At 42.8% G+C, this 23,846-nt stretch overlaps 1 protein-coding gene across 1 annotated transcript in view; it reads left to right on the plus strand.

Annotated features, from left to right (window-relative positions):
* uts2r2 (urotensin-2 receptor 2) overlaps positions 1 to 23,846 on the plus strand; it is a 132,358-nt gene that overhangs the window by 52,971 nt on the left and 55,541 nt on the right. The window contains exons 6-7 of the mRNA XM_028819779.2: positions 3,080 to 3,136; positions 11,490 to 11,643. Coding sequence (XP_028675612.2) covers positions 3,080 to 3,136; positions 11,490 to 11,643 — 211 coding nt within the window. The remainder of the gene's footprint in view (positions 1 to 3,079; positions 3,137 to 11,489; positions 11,644 to 23,846) is intronic.

A 23,846-nucleotide genomic window follows, 5' to 3' on the forward strand; every position in this document is an offset into this window, starting at 1 on the left:
TTTGCAGAGTGTTCTAATTGTTTAATTAATTCATTATTTTCTAATTAGTGGGTCTAACGCTGAAGTAGTTGCAGCCTTTGATTATTCAGGTTATTTATCTGGCTGTCTGCTGCTCTGCTGGTTGTCATTATTAAGATACAATGAAGGGAGCAAACTGCACAGAGAAGGGGCAAAATAGAATGAAATCATACAGTATAATGCTGTAATTAAATCTATAGCAAAAATGGAAATATTCCTAAATGTCTTAGTAATGTAAAAATCATGCTGTGGTGCTTTCTTAATGTAGAATAAGATAAGAGAAAAAAACCAGCTAATTAAATGAGATCAGTGTTGTCACTGGTCAGGAATCTCATTACGAATTAGAAAACCTTAAGCCACAGTGGGCCCCCAGGACCGACTTTTTTAGGACCCCTGTCCTAAAAAAAAAAAATGAAATGTGACCAGCTTTACAGATACTGCAGAAACATGTTAAGTTGCAAAAGATAAACTGGAGTTAGCGTGAATTAAAAATCAAAAAACAGCCCTTCAGCTGTAAGTTTAAAAGTTACTTATTGCTGCTTAATAGAAATTCACATCCAGTTTAGGAAATTACCTAAGAAACCGCAGTAGAAGAACACAAGTGCCTGCATGTGAGTAAAGGGCAGTCATTGATTAGATAGATAGAGATAGATAGATACTTTATTAATCCCAAGGAGAAATTCATAATTAATGCCAGCATTGATATAAACAGCTATTAATCATATGCAGCATGAAGATACTGCGGGTATTAAAGGTGAAATCAGAGGAAAAGCCTCAAAAGTCAGTTTAGCTCACAGTTCTTGTTTAATTAATGTTGCTGTAGATACAAGGTTTTTATTTCAAGTAGTAATGAATTTGTTCATTTAAAGCAAACTCTTGTTCACTAAAATAACTCCCAATGTGACCGACCTAATGATGTTTAATTACAGCGCTGGAGTCTTTAGCAGGCTTCCCTTTTTGTTATTCGTGTTGTTAAGCTCCAGTATTAAATAGTTTGAGATTTCAGCCACCGATCTCTCGGTGTCTCATAGCCCGCTCTGTCCAGACGGATTCGCTGCTTCTTAGCTCTTTACCTCCACCTCTTTCAAAATACTGAGAGAAAATACTGGGACGTGAGAAATCTCCAGGGTACACACTCTGCTCTTTACTCCGTGGCGGCCCATCCTGACGTGCTGCTGATGCACCTCTAAATCAAACGTTCGTTCTTTCTTTCTTTCTTTTTTTCTTTCTTTCAACCAATCTTTCCTACTGCCATGTTCTGTGTCTCTAAATCTGCTGTAAATCTTATTACGCTAATCTCCATGGAGAGAGAAAAAAAAAAAAACGATTCCATGTCTTGGTTCTTTGAAATAACTTTGCTTTAATATACTGATTAATAAATATTGGGTTTCTCAACAAAGGTACTAAACATGCAGTTAAGGGCTTGCAGTTCCCCCCCCCCCCCCCCCACCTCAGCAGGCGAAGGAAGCACCCGAGCTGTAGTTTTACCGAAATGAGCAACTGAAAATGTTTCGTTACGCCACAGCTATTTGTGTTCTTTAGAACATTCGTTTAATTAACATTACTATAGATAACAAGCTTTTTATTTCAAGCAATTACAAATTCATACTGATCGTGTTCATTAAAAGTAAATTCTTGTTCGGTAAAAGAACTCCCGGTGTGACCTTTACATACTGTACGTGAAATGTTTGCTTTGTATAAGCAGATCGACTACATTTTTGTGACTTGTGTGTGTCCTGAGCGCACACTCATCAAAAACACATTTTATTTTATATACAGCCCTTTTTAATAGTAATTACCCTCTATTACATACCTTTTTTTTTTTTTTTTATTAAAATATTGTGGTTCCCGGCGGGGGTTCATGCCCGGCCGGGATGCCCAGGAGGACCGGAGGAGGGCTTGTGCCTCCTCCAGAACACAAGGGGGTGTTCTCCCTGGTTCTACCTTGGGAGCCCTGGACCACAGTACTTCTGCCACACCCGGAAGTGCTGGGGGGAAGAGGATTGGGGACACCCGGTGGAATTCCGGTTACACCGCTAGAGCTTCCGCCACACAGGGGTGTGGCTACAGAAGCCTCAGGATGCACCTGGAGTCCTTCCAGGGTGTATAAAAGGGGCCGCCTCCCTCCAGTCAGGGGCAAGAGTCGGGTGGAAGAGGACGAAGCTTGGTGAAGAGAAGAGGAGGCGGACCAGAGACTGTAAAGGCATTGTGAGTGTGGCCAAGGACTTAAGGGGTGATTGGTGCAGAGGCACTGGGAATGTGCACTGTAATGGATGAGAATAATGTAAATAAACGTGTTTTGGGTGATAACATCGTGTCTACCTGTCTGTGTCCGGGCTGTTCCCCACAATATATATATTTCTTGCAATTGAAACGCAGGGCAGGTTAAGTCACTTGGTGAAGGTCCCACAGCAAGTAGTCAGAGGTGACGACTGAGCCAGTGGCCTTGAAGAAGCCCCGGGTGATCTTTACAAGTTGACAAACTGGATTACACAACATACCAACTTTATATTAGATTTCCAAATTGAGAACAAAAAGAGCAATTTATTGTCATGAGGGTGTTTTTTTAGAGCCATCATAGAATTATCCAGAAGAGTCTTAACTTTTGGCTGCTCTCTGTTGATTGGAGACGGCGTCTCTTCTGGGTATTGAGGGGACATGTCACAGATAGGACACCCGCCTTTGTTTGTTTGGTGCCCTCTTTTGTTTTTTTCTGAACCCCACAGAAATGCAAAGCAATGGTATTTGCTTTACAATGAGTTTTAAACATAAACAAAGGGTAACACTTACTCTGTTAGCCCAGCTCTTTTTCTCATGGCTGGGGGTTGATTTGACTTGAACTTAGTTCTGTAAAATTAGACTTGCTTGTATGGAATGTTATTTGCGTTTAATAAAATCAATAAAATGTTTTAAAAAAAGCATGAACAAAGGGCCCCATTAATGCAATTTGATGTTGTCTTTTTATTAAAGTTTCATTTTGGAGGTTCATCCACTGGCTCATTAAGCTGCAAAAATGAAGATCTGTAAAATCCCTCTTTTTCTTTGTTGTCTTTTTGCACAGGTACTTTCCAGATGAAGTGAAAGACATCTTTTCTGAAGAGGACTTTGAACTTTATCGGTTAGATATCTAGTTTATTTTCTATTCCTACGAATTACTCTTGAGTTCAGTAGTGCCTGACAGATTAAGAGCAGTAAAGCAATTTGTCAAAGTGGAAGGCTTTTTGGAAATGTCGATGCCTACTGACCGACTCCTGCAACTTGAGTGTAAAGGAAGTTTTGCTATAGTGTGAAAAGAAAAGTGAGATCTTATTATACAAACCTGCTTTTTGGAAAATGTAATGAATGTGACTGAGAGTCTGCTAGAGAATGGAATAAGAGACTGGGTGAACGTCAGTGGTGTCTTGTCTGGTGACAACAGACTTAGTCTTAACTGTAAGGTTTTTGTGGAAGAAGACAACGGTGCCTTTTTTTGAGTCATGGACCGTGTTTACCCACAGAGCACCAAACAAAGCTTAGTGTGGCGGCATTAACACAGGAGTGGACAAACACTTAGTGTAAGCAAAATCATTTTCTTATAGTTAGTACTGGGGTTTTTCCCTTGCTCGCCAACCCCCCGGCCTGTGCTACGCGCCAGCCACTTCACGTCTCTGCCGATGGCATTGTGAAGAGGGGGGCTGAACTCACCCCAAGGAGACGCAGTCACTCCCCCGAAACCCCCTCTTAAACGGTGATACAATGGGAAACAAATACAGTTTTTATTTTTTTACCTCCTCTTTGCTCGATCACCTGCCAGCTTGCTGCTGCTGCTATGCCGTGTGATCTGCATCTCGCACGGCACGTCGAACATTTACTGCTACTGAGCAGACTCCTGTCAATTACGGAGAATCCACTGCATCCACTGAACAGGATCATCTCCAGACAGAGGAGCAGCTTCAGTGACAGACTGCTGTCACCGTCCTGCTCCACTGACAGACTGAGGAGGTCGTTCCTCCCTCACACTATGTGACTCTTCAATCCACCCAGGGGGGGTTTTGGGGGGATAAACGTTAAAATTATACAAAGTTATTGACTGTCTGTATACCTGCATTGTTATCACTCTTTAATTTAATATTTTTCTTTATCAGCATGCTGCTGCTGCTGGAGTATGGGAATTTCCCCTTGGGATTAATAAAGTATCTATCTATCTATCTATCTATCTATCTATCTATATCTATATCTATCTATCTATCTATCTATCTATCTATCTATCTATCTATCTATCTATCTATCTATCTATCTATCTATCTATCTATCTATCTATCTATCTATCTATCTATCTGCCTTTCCCTGATGGCAACACAAATTAGACCATCTAAGCCTCCGACTTAAAGTTTAAATCTGAACAATATATTTGATCTCTTTTCGCTGTTCTGTTATTTCACAGAGTAATAATTTCCATTTGTTTGCGCTAATGCGATCTTTACTATCAGTTTTTTGAGACTTTGAATTTTAGTACTTTCATAATCTGTAACCTGTTCTGCATGTATACCGCGCCAACATTTTTGAACCTCTTTATGATGTTCTACTTTGTCATCTACTCTTTGTCTTTTATTTCCGGCCCTGGGCGTGGTTAAATCTCTTGGTGCAAAGTCTCGTCTCTTATAATTTCAAAATGGAATCAGAATCTGAAAATCTAACATCACATTAAAGTTCTATAAATTCTGAAAAGAATGATACCAAACATATATATGTAGGTTTTAAAATAAGCCTGATTTAAGGCGTGACAAAAAATGTCACATAAAATCGTTGCACTTTTAGGCTTAGGATTTTATGTACAGAGAGTAGATGTCATGCAATGCACATAAGAAACAGCATGCACTTTTAGCTAGTAAAATCTATATAAAATGTAAGCATACAATGTCCCATAATTATAATCTTACAATAATTTACATGTGCTCAGATTTTTTTTTTAAACCGTGTATAAATATCTGTGCAGACGTCTGCTAAAGCCGTTAATTGGGTAACGTCCAGGTGCCAAAGTCCTGTCCTTCAGGCCAATGCATTTTCAGTCTGACATTTTTCTAAAGATGGCCAAGTGCAAAGAAAAAATGGGGGAGAGAGAATCTTTGATAGCAGAAATAACATTTGTTCTTCCACATCTCCTCCTCTTTTACCACTTAGTAAGAACTATTTTTTTTTTCTGTCTACATCCTACTTTTGACCGTTCTCTTTAGATGCCACAGCCGTTGCCTGAAGAAGAATAATGTTAGAAAACCAGGTGTTGTTCGTAAGGATACCCAAGACCACAGACAGTGGAGGAAAAATAAATAATCTGTAGACAAGCAGTCAACGTGAACATTTGAAGTTAATGTTAATAAAGTCGGCTGGTATGGCAGCTTGTCATTTCTGAGTCATGTTAACTCGGTGGGCATGAGCTCACCATACTCTTTATTTCTCCAGGAGACCGTAGGAGTCTTTCATCAATATCATTATTACTGATGCTGTGTATTTGACCGACATGGCCACTTAGACTTTTTACATTTGAAGTACAAGTATGCCCCTTGCTCAGGGTTTGACAGTGACTTGAAATTGTGAATTAAGCAAACATCCTTGAGGTTTAAGGTCCACTAATTTAGCCCCAGTGCCCATCACTAGTACAATACAATACAATTTATTTTTTGTAGAGCCCAAAATCACACAAGAAGTGCTGCAATGGGCTTTAACAGGCCCTGCCTCTTGACAGCCCCCCAGCCTTGACTCCAAAAAAAACCCCCAAAAAACCTAGTAGGGAAAAAATGGAAGAAACCTTGGGAAAGGCAGTTCAAAAAGAGACCCCTTCCCAGGTAGGTTGGGCGTGCAGTGGGCGTCAAACAGAAGATGGTCAATACAATACAATATAATACACAAAACAGAACAAATCCTCAATACAGTATAACAATAAAAATTTTACAAGTACGGAGCAGAATTTAACTGTAGATGATATCACATAATATGATTGTTTAGAGTCCTGGAGACCTCAACCATCAAGCGCTGCCTCCCCCATTTGGCCATTCCACAGCTGAAACAGCGCTGGGCCAGCCGATCTGATGAAAGGACCCCTCTACCCAACGATTCCTGCGATCCTCCATCAGGGATGACTTTACCTTAGGCAAGCAAAACAACTTGGCAGGTGGGCTGTGGCACCAAGTGCCACATTTGAGTGCCGAGAAGAGAAACAGAATAGGTGAGGGTTATTAACAAATTCTAACTATCATGTTACTGATGTTTTAGTGCTAATGACTAACAACAGAGATGCAGTCTGTACAGTTAATCAGCAGCTCTAGTCAGGGTGTGCTAAACTGAAGTAGTGAGTCCTCCGCTGGGATTTAAAAGCAATTTTATCAGCAAACATCATAGTCCACAGGGACTCCTGTCTAATCTCATCTGTCAACCTGTCCATCACCATTGCAAATAAGAAAGGAGTCAGAGCCGATCTCTGATGTAATCCCACCTCCACCTTGAATGTACCCGTCACTCCTACCGCAGACCTCTTACGTACTTCTCTTCCACTCCCGACTCTGTTTATCCATTTATTTAGAGTCATTTCTCAAGGTTTGTATGAAACATTCTCTCAGCTGGACTGGTACAAGGCAGTAGCCAGCCCTAGACTGGGTGCCAGTTGAAATAGAATTTTTTATAATGTGTTTTATGTATTCGTATCTGTAGAATTCAATGTTTTCCTGTGATGCCAAATGCCCATGTCAGGCATAACTTAGCAGAATGAATATAATGTTTACCTTCATCACAGATGTTGCAGGAAAGCAGGCACATTTCTCTGAGCCTTGTGCAGAAAGCTTGCCTTTCGAGAGGCAGGCCGCTAATTGTCATAAACCCTTTCCCTTTTAAGCATTCCCTGTGCCACGTGTGGAGTGTATTGTGAGAGCTCTTCAATCACTTGTTAGCTTTTTCTCTTTCAGGCTGGCTCAACAAGTTGACAGTGAGATGAGTGGGGTGGGCAGGGGGGAGCAGTTTAGGGTTTCAAATGAGGAAAAGAACAAGAACAAGGACTTTAGTCGTGGTGCTCCTTCAGGGGACTGGGATATGCTGAGGGATTCCATGACTGTGCTAAAGCTTCTTTAATGGCTCACTTTAAGGTGGGGTGTCTCTCTCTTTTCATTCGTCCTGGGTTTGTATTTTTTGTTTGTTTATTTGAGATGTTCAGTTTTCTTGTATACTCTTAAGGACAAGTGTTGGGTTGATTGGTGACTCTCTGAATTGTCTGTGTGTGTGTATGCATGGGGAAAAAAAATAAAATCACACAAACTGTGAGAATGGGCAGCAACCAGGTGGATAATTCAAACTGGACTATTAAAACATAAAACAATGGACCGCTTCCCTGAAGCACCTCACCGTGTCCACCATTTACCAGAGCCAATCTAAAGATCCCTGAAGAGTTATTTCTAAATCAGTCTAATTCTTTAAGGCAGGGGTGTCGAACTCTGGTCGTGGTGGGCCGCAGTGACTGCCAGTTTTCATTTTAACCCTTTTCCTAATCAGCGACCAGTTTTCACTGCTAATTAACTCCTTTTCCCTTCACTTTAATAACCCTGTTTTTAACGATTCAGTCCTCTGAATTGATTCTTTTGTTCATTAAATGGCAGCCAAACAGAAATGAGATGTGAAACAAGCCGACAGACGACCAACTAAATTGGGGCTTCAGACTCCAACCAATCTCTTAATGAGAAGCCGATTCTTGCTGTTAATTAAACCCATTATTTAATTCCACAGCTTGTTGCTGCTCTCATTCTGCTACAGCAGACTGTTGATTTTCTGTTTTTTCTAAGAACGTCGTCAAAATTGTTATGGCGACCTGAGAGATCAACCTGACCGAGACCTTCACCTTTCTTTAATTTCAGATATTGTGAGCTGGTCATGTGGCGGCGGCTCGTTTTGTGTCTCATTATTGTTTGGCTGCTAATTAAGGAAAAAGAAACAAGTAGGGGGCCTGAGTCAAGTTAATTAAAATTAAGGCCCCGTGACCCTGTAGTTAGGACATAGCAGGTTGGATAATGGCTGGCTGGCTGGCAAAACAATTCATTAGCAGCAAAAACTGATCACTAACTAAGAAGATGGTTAGAATGAAAACCTGCAGCCACTGTGGTCCTCCAGGATCGGAGTTTAAGGTTTTTTTAACCTAATAAATGAACTTGCAGCCCTTTACAGTTTGTATTGCTGGGTGTGTTTCTTGAGTCCTCAATTAAAGGTAATTGCATTTTCTTATTTCCTAACCTTTAAGAGATCCCCTTAACATTTCCCTCTCACTAGATATGACAAGTCTGAGATCTTTCAATATTCCTCCTGACCTGATCTCTAGTAGGTTTCATCCATCCATTATCCAACCCGCTATATCCAAACTACAGGGTCATGGGGGTCTGCTGGAGCCAACACAGGGCGCAAGGCAGGAAACAAACCCCGGGCAGGGCGCCAGCCCACCGCAGAGTAGGTTTCATTCATTCATTTATTTTGACTTTTCTTTTTATATATTGTGGAAACCAGGGGGGGTGTACTGCCTCCCCACCCCGACACAGACAGGCAGAGACGCAGGTACAGCACACTTTATTTACAGTGGGGAGACACTTTTTCTCGCTCCCCAGAACACCAAAATCGACAATGACAGTCCTTTTCGTACCTTCCTTCTGCCAGTCCTATCGCCTCCACTCCTCCCCACAAGCTTTGTCCTTCTGCCCCCCGAGTGGTGGCAGCCGGCCCCTTTTATAAGACACCCGGAAGGACTCCAGGTTTCCAACTCCCTTCTTCCACCGGGCTTAGTGAATTTCCAGGTGCCCCCTGGTGGTGGCCACGGGCCCAAACAGGGTTGAGCTTCCATGCTCCAAACCCGTGGCCCCACTGCAAGCCAGGGAGGGGGGGCTGTCCTCTATCATTCTAGGGGGAGATCATCTCCTCCGCCCCCCCCAGTCCTTCCATTGTCGAGGCATCCCAGCCTGGTAAGGGCCCCAGCCATCCGCCACAATATATATACACACATACTGTATGCACACACCCAAATTCTTTGGTTTCAGTTGTACTCTTTTGCCTGAGCAGGTTCCTTTGGCCTGTCACTTTTTAAAATAATAACTTTGGACATTGTGTAGGACTGAAGATAGCCAGCATTTGTAAACAAGAGAACTTTGCAGCTCAGCTCCATTTTTGCTACTATAAAATGGTAACAGTAGAGTACGTATCTTTGAAACATTTATAGACATGAATATCGGGGTAGACAGAAATGGCTGAATAAATGCAAAGCCATGCTAGTGTGAATCCCAGTTAACATAGTGCTTGAATTGGGACAGGACCAATTGACAGTGGAACTGAGAAAAAACAGACACTCGAGTTTGACGGCATTTTTGGATAAAATAAAACTCTGAGGGGTCAACAATCCTTTATAAAAGAAATAGTCACTGCTCCAGTATAAGCTTCTGCTGAGATGGAGTTAGTGTCCTGACAGAGCAGCGGAGGCTTTATGTTACACAGCAGAATGGAAGAGAGTCGGTAACAGTTCACCCTGATCACTAAGCTTCCATTTTTGAGCCGTTATCCAGCCAACTGGTTATAATATGAAAGGGCAAAATCAGCAGCTCTGAAAAAAAGATTTCAGACTACACTAGCGAGTCTTAAGCCTGGACTTAGTGTAACTGTTAGCACTACAGGGGGCTTCCCTTAGATGGCTGTCTGACATTTGGACGTCTTACAGCTTGTGGTCGTCCTCCTTCGGTAGCTTTATTCACCCCTGGACTTTTTTCTAAGACCATCCTTGTATGATCTGAGATGTACGTGTCTATCCAGCAGGGGGCGCTAGCTCCCTGGCTGGAACAAGTTCTTTTATAACCGCAGCATGTTACATAACCCGAAACGATACAGATATAATATTAAAAGGCGAAACCCCTCCCATAGTGATACGTCGGTAAGAAATCACACAGGAGAAGTAACTTAGCTTTCTTTAATGACGGTTTACGCGGCGTAACAGCCATGACAAGACCTTGAGTAGAGTCTCTGCGTTGGAAGGATTTTTCAGATCAGATGATGTTATCTCCCATCCATCCGTCGGCTTACAAGGTGTGCCGGGCGATGTTCCAAGGCTTTATACTCTTTCTCCATGTGAAGGCCCCCACTTAGGTCAATCATGATCCAATGTCACACTGACTCTGACACACAGAAATAGTGCAATGACAAGGAAGATTTTATGGCTGGCCTTAAACGTAACTGGAATCCAGTGTGTAGATTTTAGAACAGGAGTAGTATGGTTGTGTTTCCTAGTCCTGGTATGGTGAATTAACTGAGTGCTAGAAACTCAACAAAGTGGGCAACCTGAGACTCAGACCTTGTACAGTAATCCCTCGCTACTTCGCGGTTCACTTTTCACGGATTCACGACTTTGCGGGTTTTTAAATACAAGTGATTGCCCGCCTATCACGGAAGTTATGTTCCAGACCCATCAGCAACAGGAGAAAATCCGCGATATAGAAAGACCATATAAATAAACATTTTTATAGTTTAAGCCTTAAAATACCCATCCCACATGCTTTAAACACATGTAAACTTATAAAACACACTTTGTTAACACATATGATATGTGGATGTCAGGCTAAGGATATGAGTAACATCTCACTATTATAAAACATTTTAACTTCACGCAAGACAAGACAGTGAGACAGGAAAATAGGTGATGTACAGGCTTAAAATTATTGACACGCAGAGCGACAAGCAGCACAAAGCCAGCACAAAGTCCACTTCTCTTTAGCGTTCATTCTGCTCCCCACCCCCTTGACAATGCGAAGTGGCAGGAGCGTACTGCACCTCCGGGGAGGGGGGTTTGAGCGAACGTGCGTTCAGCCCTCACACACACACACTCCTCCTCCATCTTCCGAACGCGCAGAGCGACAAGCAGGCATTTTGGCAGAAGCAGCACAAAGTCCATTTCTGCTCAGTGTGAGTTCAGCTGCCCCCCTTCACAAAGCGAGTGCAGACACATTGACGTCTGATCGCTGCGTGTAGTGTGCAGTGTTGGTCTGCGGTGTTTAAGAATGTAGAAAGTGTTTAAGAGCATAGGAAGTGTTTATAAGAGTGTGGGAAAGGTTAACAAGAGAGTGAGAAAGGTTTATAAGAGTGTGGGAAGGGTTTATAAAGCCTTAAAATATGTATAAATAATAAAATAAATATAGGTTGCTACTTCGCGGATTTTCACCTATCGCGGGGGGCTCTGGAACGTAACCCCCGCGATAGGTGAGGGATTACTGTATTCTGTCCAAAATAAGTGCATGAGATACTTGAACTTCTGTGTATCCTGCATAGTCATACAACACTTAAATGTGCTTCTGTTTCTTCGCTAGAATATCAAGGTTTGGTCGGATTTTGCAGTTGTGTCATTCGTGTCACAGTTAATGCCTAAATCACACGGTGATTCAGAACTAAAGGGTAACTTGTTGTTTTTTTTTCTTCTGCCCACCCAACCTTAGCTCTTTGCGTCAGAGGATTCAAGAAGAGATAGCAAGGACATTTGGACTGGATGCTTCCCGACTCTTCCTTACAAAGCCCACTTTTTTCTCCAGAATGAACAACACTGACGCCAAGACAATCCATGACGAGTACTGGCATCCTCATGTAGACAAGGTACTGAAAATCGATGATCAGAATTGTCTTTACTCGAAATAAAATGTTTTTTTTTTTTATTGGGACTGTTGGGGTTTTTGGGGAAGAAGACATCTGACACATTGCCCTGATAGTCTTGTCACGAGTGGAGTCTGTTGTTGGACATGACCCTGAATAGACCTACAGCAGATGTGTGCATTCGAGTCCAGCTCGGCTCGAATGGACAGATGTGATTGGGGCCGATTGTGTCACACGACAGCTCTGTTGAGTAAATGACTCTTCGTGACCACATCGGTACACCGGTCATTAGCTGCACAGCACAGGGGGAAGGAAATTTGAGCCGAACTGCCAGTTTATTCTTTCTCTGCTTGAGTAAAACGGCATAATAAGAGGAGTTTTGTTTTTTGTAATGGTGCATTCTGTCCAGCAGGGGGTGCTTAGCTCCCTTGTTGGAATGAGTTCTTTTGTTATTGCGACGTGTTACATAACCTGAAACGATATAGATATGATATTAAAAGGCGATACCCATCAGTTAGTGATACGGCGGTAGGAAATCACATTGGAGAAATAACTTAGCTTTCTTTAATGACGGTTTATGTGGCATAACAGACTAGGACGCCATGACAAGACCTCTCGGGTAGTGGGGGCCCGATGTATAGAGTCTGCCATTTTCATCACTGCACTGGAAGGATTTTCCGGATCGGATGACGTTATCTCCCATCCGTCTGTCGGCTTCAAAGGTGCGCCGGGCAATGTTCCAAGGCTTTATACTCTTTCTCCATGTGCAGGCCCCCACTTAGGTGAATCATAAAAGATGATCCAATGTCAAGCTGACTCTGACATACAGAAATAGTGCATATTGGCCATTTTGCAGTTGTCCTTAACTTGTCTCGTCTTAAAATGCTTGCCTAGCAGTTCTAAATGCTGGGCCCCCTGTACTAAACCTGGCTTTGTGTTAGCTGTACATGTGAGAAGGAAAGAAAAGCAGATTTAAAATATCTGCACAGAGCACAGTGACTTATTAAACTGATATTCTGATTACATGCACTTAGCTGGATTCCTCATGTAAAGAGGCCTGGGAGTGATGTAAATTTCAAGTGTGTTTAAAATGTTAAAACGCTGTGTAGGGTAATGTATCTGGTCTTATGCACCTTTAACCTCATATGTACGGTAAGGAATTGAATCATTTTCTGCCTTTTTTTGCTTTATTTATACTGAATTTGTCATTTTGTTTAAGAAGATCTTTGGATTAATTGTGTAATTTATTCAAATCGGGTTTTCTTTAGATAGATAGATAGATAGATATGATTAATTAAATGCAATCGGTGTGTGTGGTCTGAGGTCGGATGAATTGTCTCCAGTCATTTTTAACTTTTTTTTTTTTTTTAAGATGTCCGTTTGATTCATTTTGAAAATATTCAATTCAGGTTGGCTTTAGCTAAATAAAAACAACAGCTGTGTGTTTTGAGGTCCGACCGCGTACCTCGGTTTAAGTCGGGTGTTTCCCCTCAAGTTTGATCTTTTTTGTCCCTGTGTTGTGTTGGCAGGTTACTGATGTGCCTGCCTGCATGGCTCTCTAAGGCACAGAATAATTTACATTATATCAGGCAGGCCTCTGCTGAATTCATTTAAATTCATTCTACTTTCAATTGGAAATGTAAAGTAAAAAAAGAAACAATCGATGTTTCAGCTGTCAGACATCTGAAGCATTGATTAGGCTTATCTGCGAGTACTGGAATAAATAATAGAATTCATTTAATGATAAGGTCATATGGCTACCATTGACCAGGCTAACTTGGGATCCTGTGCCGTAAGCGCTGACGCTTAATTAGTTCATTTAATTTGAAAATTCTCTTCAGTAGAGCAGGGGCGAGGTTTTCTTCTGCTGGCACACTCAGAAGGCCTTTCTCTTTTCTTTGAATTCAGCTTTGCACTTAGCTGGACGTGCTGAAATGTTATTTTGGAGATTCCAGCTTCATTCCATCCATCTTTATGTAGTGCAGTGTATTTTACAGCCAGTCACGGCTGAGGGCTTTGCAGAGCAGTCGAAGACTCCATATGATTTAAACAAATTAGATACCAAAGCCGAAGGAATCGTTCCAGATGAGTGTAAATGTAGCCCACCGTGCTTTTGGCACTGCCATCTCTTCTCCAAGTGCAGGTAGTTTTTTGTCATTTCATCCCCCCCACCCTCATAGGCTTTATCCTTCTGAATGGCCTTTGGTGATCTGAATTGTAAATTAAATATTCATTTTAAGATGAAGTTTAGTTTACGATGCTCTACTTTAATAACAAATTACGAGAATAAAGTCAACATGTCGACTTTAATCTCGACAAACGGCAAGAATAAAGTAGAAATGTCGAGAATAAAGTCAACATGTCGTCACACTATTACACAGTACCCAAGTACATTACACAGTATTGCAAAAATAAAACAAGTACAACTTAGCTTGCAGTATTATCCAGTAGTATAGAAACAGTATTCACAAATTTGAACATAATGGTCCACATCTGACCTTTTAAAAAAAAAAAAATACAGTGCATCTGGAAACTATTCACAGCGCATCACTTTTTCCACATTTTGTTATGTTACAGCCTTATTCCAAAATGGATTAAATTCATTTTTTTCCTCAGAATTCTACACACAACACCCCATAATGACAATGTGAAAAAAGTTTACTTGAGGTTTTTGCAAATTTATTAAAAATAAAAAAACTGAGAAATCCCATGTCCATAAGTATTCACAGCCTTTGCTCAATACTTTGTCGATGCCCCTTTGGCAGCAATTCCAGCCTCAAGTCTTTTTGAATATGATGGCACAAGCTTGGCACACCTCTCCTTGGCCAGTTTCGCCCATTCCTCTTTGCAGCACCTCTCAAGCTCCATCAGGTTGGATGGGAAGCGTCGGTGCACAGCCATTTTAAGATCTCTCCAGAGATGTTCAATCGGATTCAAGTCTGGGCTCTGGCTGGGCCACTCAAGGACATTCACAGAGTTGTCCTGAAGCCACTCCTTTGATATCTTGGCTGTGTGCTTAGGGTCGTTGTCCTGCTGAAAGATGAACCGTCGCCCCAGTCTGAGGTCAAGAGCGCTCTGGAGCAGGTTTTCATCCAGAATGTCTCTGTACATTGCTGCAGTCATCTTTCCCTTTATCCTGACTAGTCTCCCAGTCCCTGCCGCTGAAAAACATCTCCACAGCATGATGCTGCTGCCACCATGCTTCACTGTAGGGATGGTATTGGCCTGGTGATGAGCGGTGCCTGGTTTCCTCCAAACGTGACGCCTGGCATTCACACCAAAGAGTTCAATCTTTGTCTCATCAGACCAGAGAATTTTCTTTCTCATGGTCTTGAGAGTCCTTCAGGTGCCTTTTGGCAAACTCCAGGCGGGCTGCCATGTGCCTTTTACTAAGGAGTGGCTTCTGTCTGGCCACTCTACCATACAGGCCTGATTGGTGGATTGCTGCAGAGATGGTTATCCTTCTGGAAGGTTCTCCTCTCTCCACAGAGGACCTCTTGAGCTCTGACAGAGTGACCATCGGGTTCTTGGTCACCTCCCTGACTAAGGCCCTTCTCCCCCAATCACTCAGTTTAGATGGCCAGCCAGCTCTAGGAAGAGTCCTGGTGGTTGTGAACTTCTTCCACTTATGGATGATGGAGGCCACTGTGCTCATTGGCACCTTCAAAGCAGCAGAAATGTTTCTGTAACCTTCCCCAGATTTGTGCCTCGAGACAATCCTGTCTCGGAGGTCTACAGACAAATCCTTTGACTTCATGCTTGGTTTGTGCACTGACATGAACTGTCAACTGTGGGACCTTCTATAGACAGGTGTGTGCCTTTCCAAATCATGTCCAGTCAACTGAATTTACCACAGGTGGACTCCAATGAAGCTGCAGAAACATCTCAAGGATGATCAGGGGAAACAGGATGCACCTGAGCTCAATTTTGAGCTTCATGGCAAAGGCTGTGAATACAAATGTACATGTGCTTTCTCAGTTTTTTTATTTTTAATAAATTTGCAAAAACCTCAAGTAAACTTTTTTCACATTGTCATTATGGGGTGTTGTGTGTTGAATTCCGAGGAAAAAAATAATAAAAGAATAAGGCTGTAACATAACAAAATGTGGAAAAAGTGATGCGCTGTGAATACTTTCCGGATGCACTGTATCTCCAGACAACAGACGTGATTCCTTTTCCAGCAGAAGTTCTTCTGTGTCATCATGTTCAACTTTATTGTCTGCTACAGCTTCGGTTTCAGAATGTTCTCTGTCCATTTTCACTGCGCAATACCTCCACTACCGCATGTACTCCGTTGCATGTGTTTAGCGGTGTAGCAGTGATAAAGGTCCCCCCTTAAACAGTTTCCAGCAGCGCCACGTTCCAAACATTGTTTAGGCAATTTAAACCGGTGTTGCGGTCTAAGAAGAATCCATATCATAACAAAAATAAAAAACGGTTTTCGGTATGAACCAGTATACCGCCCAGCACTACTTTTCATACATGAAACAGGCAGCAGACAGTAAGAAGGTAACGGGCGTTTGGTAATGCGAGTCATTCTGAAGCACGTGCTGTGTGATTTGATCGCAGTGTTAATGTTGCCAAGCACAGAGCAGCCCCGAAGAGTTCTTGAGCAGAGGGATTTATGAATAAGCAGATGTAGTAGGCGAGCAAGTGTATGATGCACCTGTCACTTGCCCTTCAGCATCAGTCAGTCTGCAGCTCTTTCTGTGATGAGCTTGCGTTTTTAGTTGCTCATCTTTCGGTGCCAGTGCCATTTCACATTCCTTTCCCCAGTTCATATCACTGTGATCACTGATCATCCTTGAAGAAGTGAGCTTACAAGCCACCGGAGACAGCAGGTTTATTTTATTGAACCTTTGTTTTAACAGTAACCTCAATTTCAAGCTCATTTTCATTTAACAGCCTCATATCCCCCTGTCGTACGTCCCCTAGGGGATTGTAACGCTGGCACGGAGTCCCATTTGGGCTTCTCCCAGTGCGGATTGCTGAGACTTTGTTTTGAACGCTGTCTCTGTGCTGGATTATCCGAGAGAGAGCCTCTTAACAGTATTTATTTATCTAGCGTGTACACTGCATTGACTCTTGCCTTAGGCGTCCCAAATCTGCTGCTTCACTTATTAACATCCACTTTGCGGAGCTCTTAAATTTCTGCATTAGCATTTGCTCTATAATGTTGTTACGGTGGCCACAGATGCTCTGACGCTGCTATTGATTGAAATGCTTGAAAGGAATAAGGGGGCTGCAAACCCTCGGTAGTTTATTGATTTTGTTTGTCCTGGGACTTGGAGAGAAAGCCTCGTAGGTTTAATGTGTGCAGACAAGGGGGTGTTGTGGGGGGGGGGGGTACCATATTTTGTGTTGTCGTCAGGTTTGTAAGCTTGGCAGCTCACAGTAACAGTTCCAATGCTTAAAGTTGAGAAGCCACGTGTGTCGGGCTGCAGTGGACCCTTCTGGAACCCTGCAGTGCTCCTTGAATTTTTTTTGACATTTTTTTACCTGTTCTATCTCTAAATTTGGACAAGTTACATTATTATTTTCTTCTTTTGCTAACACATTTGACACATTTGTGAATCAAAAGGTATTTTTTATTCGATATCATTTCATTTTTTTTCCAGAATGAGTGCCTTGCATTACTCATTCACACATCCCCAGGCCGGAGTTTGGGGCACCACTGCCTTAGCCAATTTAGGTTGCTAAAACAATCGCCAATTAAGTAATTTCAGGTTTTTTTACTTTATAGAGAATTACTTCTACCAAAATAGAAAAATAGAATGTAATGTCACACATGTGCAACTAGTAAGGAGCTGAGTGGACCAAGTGGAGGTAATTACCTGCCAGGCCAGGGGGTGGCAGGGGGCACTAAACCAGCTTCTGTAATCTCTGCAGGCCAAATATGGGAAAACCTGCCTAATTTAACATCACTTCCGGTCCAGGCGCCCAGACTGACACGCCACTTCCGGTCCAGGCGCCCAGACTGACACGCCACTTCCGCTTCTCGGCTTATAAAGCCGCCATCTTTTCTTAACCTCATCAGTCCGTCTTTGGAACTCATCAAGAACACATCTTGAATATTTTCTTTACCCTTTTGCCGCCAGGGACAATATACGGGGTGGCTGCCCCAAATCTTTTTCGTGTGTTGAGACTACTTCACAGTACTACTTTTACAGTAAGTAAACTTTAATTTGCCTTAAATTGTCAGCACAGCACAACGAGGAGTAATAATAATAATAATAATAAGTTGCATTTATAGAGCGCCTTTCACAAACCCAAGGTCGCTTTACATACAGAGTAAAAATAAAAAAAAATTACACAGAAGACAAAAGTGCATAAAAGAGGAAAGTTTTGAGTTGAGATTTAAAGGTCGAGAAAGAGGAGCAATCTCGGAGAGACTGAGGAAGAAAGTTCCAGAGTTGAGGGGCCGTAACACCGAAGGAGCTGCCCCCCAGGGTGGAGAGTCTGGTTGGTGGGACAGTAAGGAGATGACTGCTGGAGGACCTGAGAGAACGACAAGGAGGTAAAGGGGGGCAAGGTGAGAAGTAGAATCTTGAATTTAATCCTTGATGGAATCACTTGGGGGGGCTGAAGGCAGTGTAAGGTCATGTGACGCGAAAACCGCCAACTTCTAAACGGTGAGCTCGTTTCTGGTCTACAGTAAGCTGCAGTCCTCCCGGCCTTTAAGTGCTCAGATGACTGCTGGCCTTTGTAAACGTAGGCACGGTTTTTCTACGCGTCCATTGTCTTTCATTTTGAACAGTACAATTGACCGCTTTGTGTATGGAAAACTTTTAAATGTTGTTGTTGTTTTCAGAAAACTCAACTTGAGAGCTCGTCTCCGGTCCGACTGCCTCGTAGCGCTTGACCTCCTCGAAGTAACAAACCGCTCAAGTGTCCAGGGGGAGGAAAGAGCGGAGGTGCTGACGTGTGACAAATGTAACCTCCACGGGAATGTGGGGGGTGCTCACAAAAATCACTGATGGAAATTGATATGAATTGCAGTATTGAGGTGGTAACCGGCGTATGATTGAGGCTGATTTAAAGTCGCAACGAGAGCGCGTTAGTGGTGGACCGCTGGGACACAATGAGGGACCACTTACCAGTATAACGGAAATGTTGCAGCCATTACTTTTAGCTTAAATAATCTGGCAGGCAGCGGAACGTACTGAAAATTCCTAAAGGAAGAAAACATCAAATTAGAGTGCTTTGTTTTTTGTAGAATATGCAGTTAAAGTAGCACATATCAAAAAAAATATAATGTAAAAAAGACAGACCTACAAACTTTACTAAAGCAGATTGAACTGAAACTTCATCACGTCTTTGGACTGTGTGTGTGTGTGTGTGGGCTGGCAGTGTACAGTAGAGCTGGCCAAAGGCCGGGGTCTACACCCGAGGCTCGCTAGTGATGACCACCTACCCAGGGTGATGAGCTTTAGCCTGCTCCCCTTGACATGTGCTCGGCCACCCAAAGGGCGTATCCCACTCGGGTCCACATCCAGGTCTACTCGAAATGGATCCCGTTCAGTGGAGATGATGTGCTGCGCGGCATCGCCACGCATTTAAAAGAAGAACGGCAGAAGTCAACGTTTGGAAACACTTTGTGTTGGAGAATTGTCAGCAAGAGTAGCAGGCAGTTTGGTGCTGGCACCTTTTTTACAGGCGAGCGTCTAAATCCTGCTTGGAGCTCCTAGCAAGCATTGCAGATGGCGACCCGTCCACTATTCGTATTTAAAGGACCCAAGTACTCGCCAGTGCTCACTCACACTTTGAGCTCCCGTTTCAGCGTTGCTTGTCCTTTTCATTGTTTCTCGCACTTCCTGTGTCTGTGACCTTCATCAAATTTTCTTGTTTATTTATGATGTGCCGTAGCTCTTTACTTGTTTATTCCTCTACCTGCTGTTGATCCGTTTTACGTTTCCTTTTGTTGGTCACTCATTTCATTGTGACGTAGCCACGGTTTCCCTACGCACCCACTGTCTTTGATTTTGAACAGTAAAACTGACCATTTTGTATATGGAAAACTTTTAAATGTTGTTGTTGTCAAGTAGGACAGATAATCACAGTTTGTTTGTCCTTCTCCAGTTTAAGCCCCTCTGTGAGCCCACCAAACACAGCTGTTTGTGGATTAGGAGGGATTGTGACTCCAAGGCTGTCTGATCGGCATTTAAAGATTTTTGGCCCAAAATGATGTTAATTTGGTACAACACGCCCAAAACACGTGACCCAGTGAGGCACAGACTCGTAAAAGGCTGTGTCTGATGTTTTTGATGCTTACATAGCCAACACAACATGAAATCCAGCATTACGTTACCAAGGCAGTGACAAGCAAAACAACAGAAACAATGAATATAGTTCATTTTTAAACCATAAAACCTGATTGTAGCAAATACATATGACTTGCTAGAGGCCCAGGCGGTATGACCGGTGGACAGTCGGCACCAGTCGGGCAACCCCTTTGTCATTGATGGCATTGCCAAAGCTAAAATGAAACCAAAAATGTTCTTGTGCGCTTACCAGCGATCCCCAACGGTGGCCCAGATGTTCGATTCAGTCCTCCACAAAGCTAACCTGTGTTCTTGGGAGCTCCGTTTGCTTCAGTCCCAGAATGAGCCTCCATTCTTCAGGGGGCGGGGTGTTTTGATTGCACCTTGGCAGGAAGTGGCGGAGCCATCTTGGTGCTGAAGGCGGGCACTTGGTGTCATCCTGGGGCTGCTTGTATGAACTACTGGAGGAAAAGAAGACGGTGTTAGCGGCAGCGCCCCCTCTCCTCGTGGGGTGGTACTGCCTACCTTGCTTTAGCCAGAACTATACCCTGATAGTGTGTGTTTCCTTTTCCGGTGTCCTTTTGGTGGTGGCGCAATACCCAAAGCACCATGATGTTCCAACAATGATGGATGGATTAAAAGCCAGAAGTCTGTATGACCATCAGCATCAAGTGACTCCGTGAGAACCCTAAGTACAAAGAGGACTATTTCATTTATGTTGGGTAGAATGCCCAGAGGGCACTGTGGTGGTCTCGTGACCTGGAACCGCTACAGATTTTATTTTTTTCTCCAGCTTTCTGGAGTTTTTTTTTGTTTTTTCTGTCCACCCTGGCCATCGGACCTTACTCTTTTTCTACGTTAACTAATGTTGTCTTATTTTAATTTCTTATTTTCTTTTATTTTTCTTTTCTTCATTATGTAAAGCACTTTGAGCTACTTTTTGTATAAAAATGTGCTATAGAAATAAATGTTTTTGTTGTTGTTGATCCCCCCCCCCGCCACCAAAGCACCGGTCAGGCACACATATGTAAGACCTGTTTATTAATATAGCAGGCACACCTCTATGTCATCTCTAAATCGGCAGTCCCTTTTTGATTGTATAACGGGCCAAAACATTGAAATGGTTGCGACAGATTATTTTCATCTAAACACTCCACTGTCAAAATGGAGAGTTTAAGATTCACCGATGCCTTTCGGCTGCGCCGTCTTACGATTGTTTTTGTCCTTCTTTTGATTGAAGCCAGTCCACTTCTGGAAGCATACAAGTCAATTGCTGTTGCTTGCTTGTCCCCCCTCCTTTCGAGGAGCTGAAGATGTGAAGCTCTTCTATAACGAGAGGTTTTCTCACCGAGTTTAAATGAGGTGGCAAAGTGGCGTGTTCTGCGATTAGAAAAAAAAAAAAACAAACGTAAAAGTACAACTGAAAGCCAAATCATGGTGATGTTTCACCCTTGTCTTTATCAGTCAGTCAGACAGTCATTGTCCAGCCTGCTCTATCCTAACACAGGGTCACGGGGGCAGGAACAAACCCCGGGCAGGGCACCAGCCCACCGCAGGGCACACACACTAGGGACAATTTAGAATCGCCAATGCACCTAACCTGCATGTCTTTGGATTGTGGGAGGAAACCCACGCAGACACGGGGAGAACATGCAAACTCCCTGCAGGGAGGACCCACCCGGGTCTCCTTACTGCGAGGCGGTAGTGCTACCCACTGTGCCACCATGCCGCCTACCCTTGTCTTTATTCCTCACATAAATCAGTTGTTTTATTAGATTGTGACCTGTGACGTGCGGACACTCGGGCAGAGGGAGGCTTTTGGGCTCGTTGCTAGTGTATCAACATCACAACTACTTCTTATCAAGCCTGCTGTTTTCCTTTTTCAGCTTAGTCTTATTTTCTTTTTGTTGTCATGAAACCCTCAACAGTCTTTATAAAGTTTCTGGAAGAACTGTTGTGACCAGGTTTGTGGAGTCGGAGACGATTTTGGGTACCTGGAGTCGGAGTCGGCAAAATATAAATAATAAATATAAATTGTAATGAAAAAAAAATTCAGCAAGTTCAATTGTCCCATTTCACAAACAGTAGTCCTAATGAAGTACTTCTCTGATGTAAGAATACAGGTGCTGGCCATAAAATTAGAATATCATGACAAAGTTGATTTATTTCAGTAATTCCATTCAAAAAGTGAAACTTGTATATTAGATTCCTTCATTACACACAGACTGATGTATTTCAAATGTTTATTTCTTTTAATGTTGATGATTATAACTGACAACTAATGAAACTCCCAAATTCAGTATCTCGGGAAATTAGAATATCAATTAAGACCAATGCAAAAAAAGGATTTTTAGAAATGTTGGCCAACTGAAAGGTATGAACATGAAAAGTATGAGCATGTACAGCACTCAATATTTAGTTGGGGCTCCTTTGGCCTGGATTACTGCAGCAATGCGGTGTGGCATGGAGTCGATCAGTCTGTGGCACTGCTCGGGTGTTATGAGAGCCCATGTTGCTCTGATAGTGGCCTTCAGCTCTTCTGAATTGTTGGGTCTGGTGTATTGCATCTTCCTCTTCACAATACCCCATAGATTTTCTATGGGGTTAAGGTCAGGCGAGTTTGATGGCCAATCAAGAACAGCGATACCATGGTCCTTAAATCAGGTACTGGTAGCTTTGGCACTGTGTGCAGGTGCCAGGTCCTGTTGGAAAATGAAATCTGCATCTCCATAAAGTTCGTCGGCAGCAGGAAGCATGAAGTGCTCTAAAACTTCCTGGTAGACGGCTGCGTTGACCTTAGACCTCAGAAAACACAATGGACCAACACCAGCAGATGACATGGCACCCCAAACCATCACCGACTGTAGAAACTTTACACTGAACCTCACGCAACGTGGATTCTGTGCCTCTCCTCTCTTCCTCCAGACTCTGGGACCTTGATTTCCAAAGGAAATGCAAAATTTACTTTCATCAGAAAGCAGCAGTCCAGTCCTTTTTGTCTTTAGCCCAGGCGAGACGCTTCTGACGCTGTCTCTTGTTCAAGAGTGGCTTGACACAAGGAATGCGACAGCTGAAACCCATGTCTTGCATACGTCTGTGTGTGGTGGTTCTTGAAGCACTGACTCCAGCTGCAGTCCACTCTTTGTGAATCTCCCCCACATTTTTGAATGGGTTTTGTTTCACGATCCTCTCCAGGGTGCGGTTATCCCTATTGCTTGTCCACTTTTTTCTACCACATCTTGTCCTTCCCTTCGCCTCTCCATTAATGTGCTTGGACACAGAGCTCTGTGAACAGCCAGCCTCTTTAGCAATGACCTTTTGTGTCTTGCCCTCCTTGTGCAAGGTGTCAATGGTTGTCTTTTGGCCAACTGTCAAGTCAGCAGTCTTCCCCATGATTGTGTAGCCTACAGAACTCGACTGAGAGACCATTTAAAGGCTTTTGAGTTAATGAGCTGATTAGAGTGTGGCACCAGGTGTCTTCAATATTGAACCTTTTCACAATATTCTAATTTTCTGAGATACTGAATTTGGGACTTTCATTAGTTGTCAGTTATAATCATCAACATTAAAAGAAATAAACATTTGAAATACATCAGTCTGTGTGTAATGAAGGAATCTAATATACAAGTTTCACTTTTTGAATGGAATTACTGAAATAAATCAACTTTGTCATGATATTCTAATTTTATGACCAGCACCTGTAAAGCCCAGTGCATAGTTGTGTTACTGCTAGTGTGGAGTTCAGCTGAGCTATTAAACAACTGGACATTCACATCTTGTAATCGGGATTACGGTACATTACAAAAAGTGTTTTCATTTTATTTCAGATATAATGTGTTTAACAAGTTCATGTGAGTGTAAACAAGTGTAATGGTGGAGGTGGAGGTGTGTGCCGTGGCCTGATGTGTGCTCAGGGCTTTAAACTGGCCAATATAGTAAGTAGAG

Source organism: Erpetoichthys calabaricus, chromosome 14 (genome assembly GCF_900747795.2).
Source record: "Erpetoichthys calabaricus chromosome 14, fErpCal1.3, whole genome shotgun sequence".
Classification (NCBI taxonomy): Eukaryota; Metazoa; Chordata; class Cladistia; order Polypteriformes; family Polypteridae; genus Erpetoichthys; species Erpetoichthys calabaricus.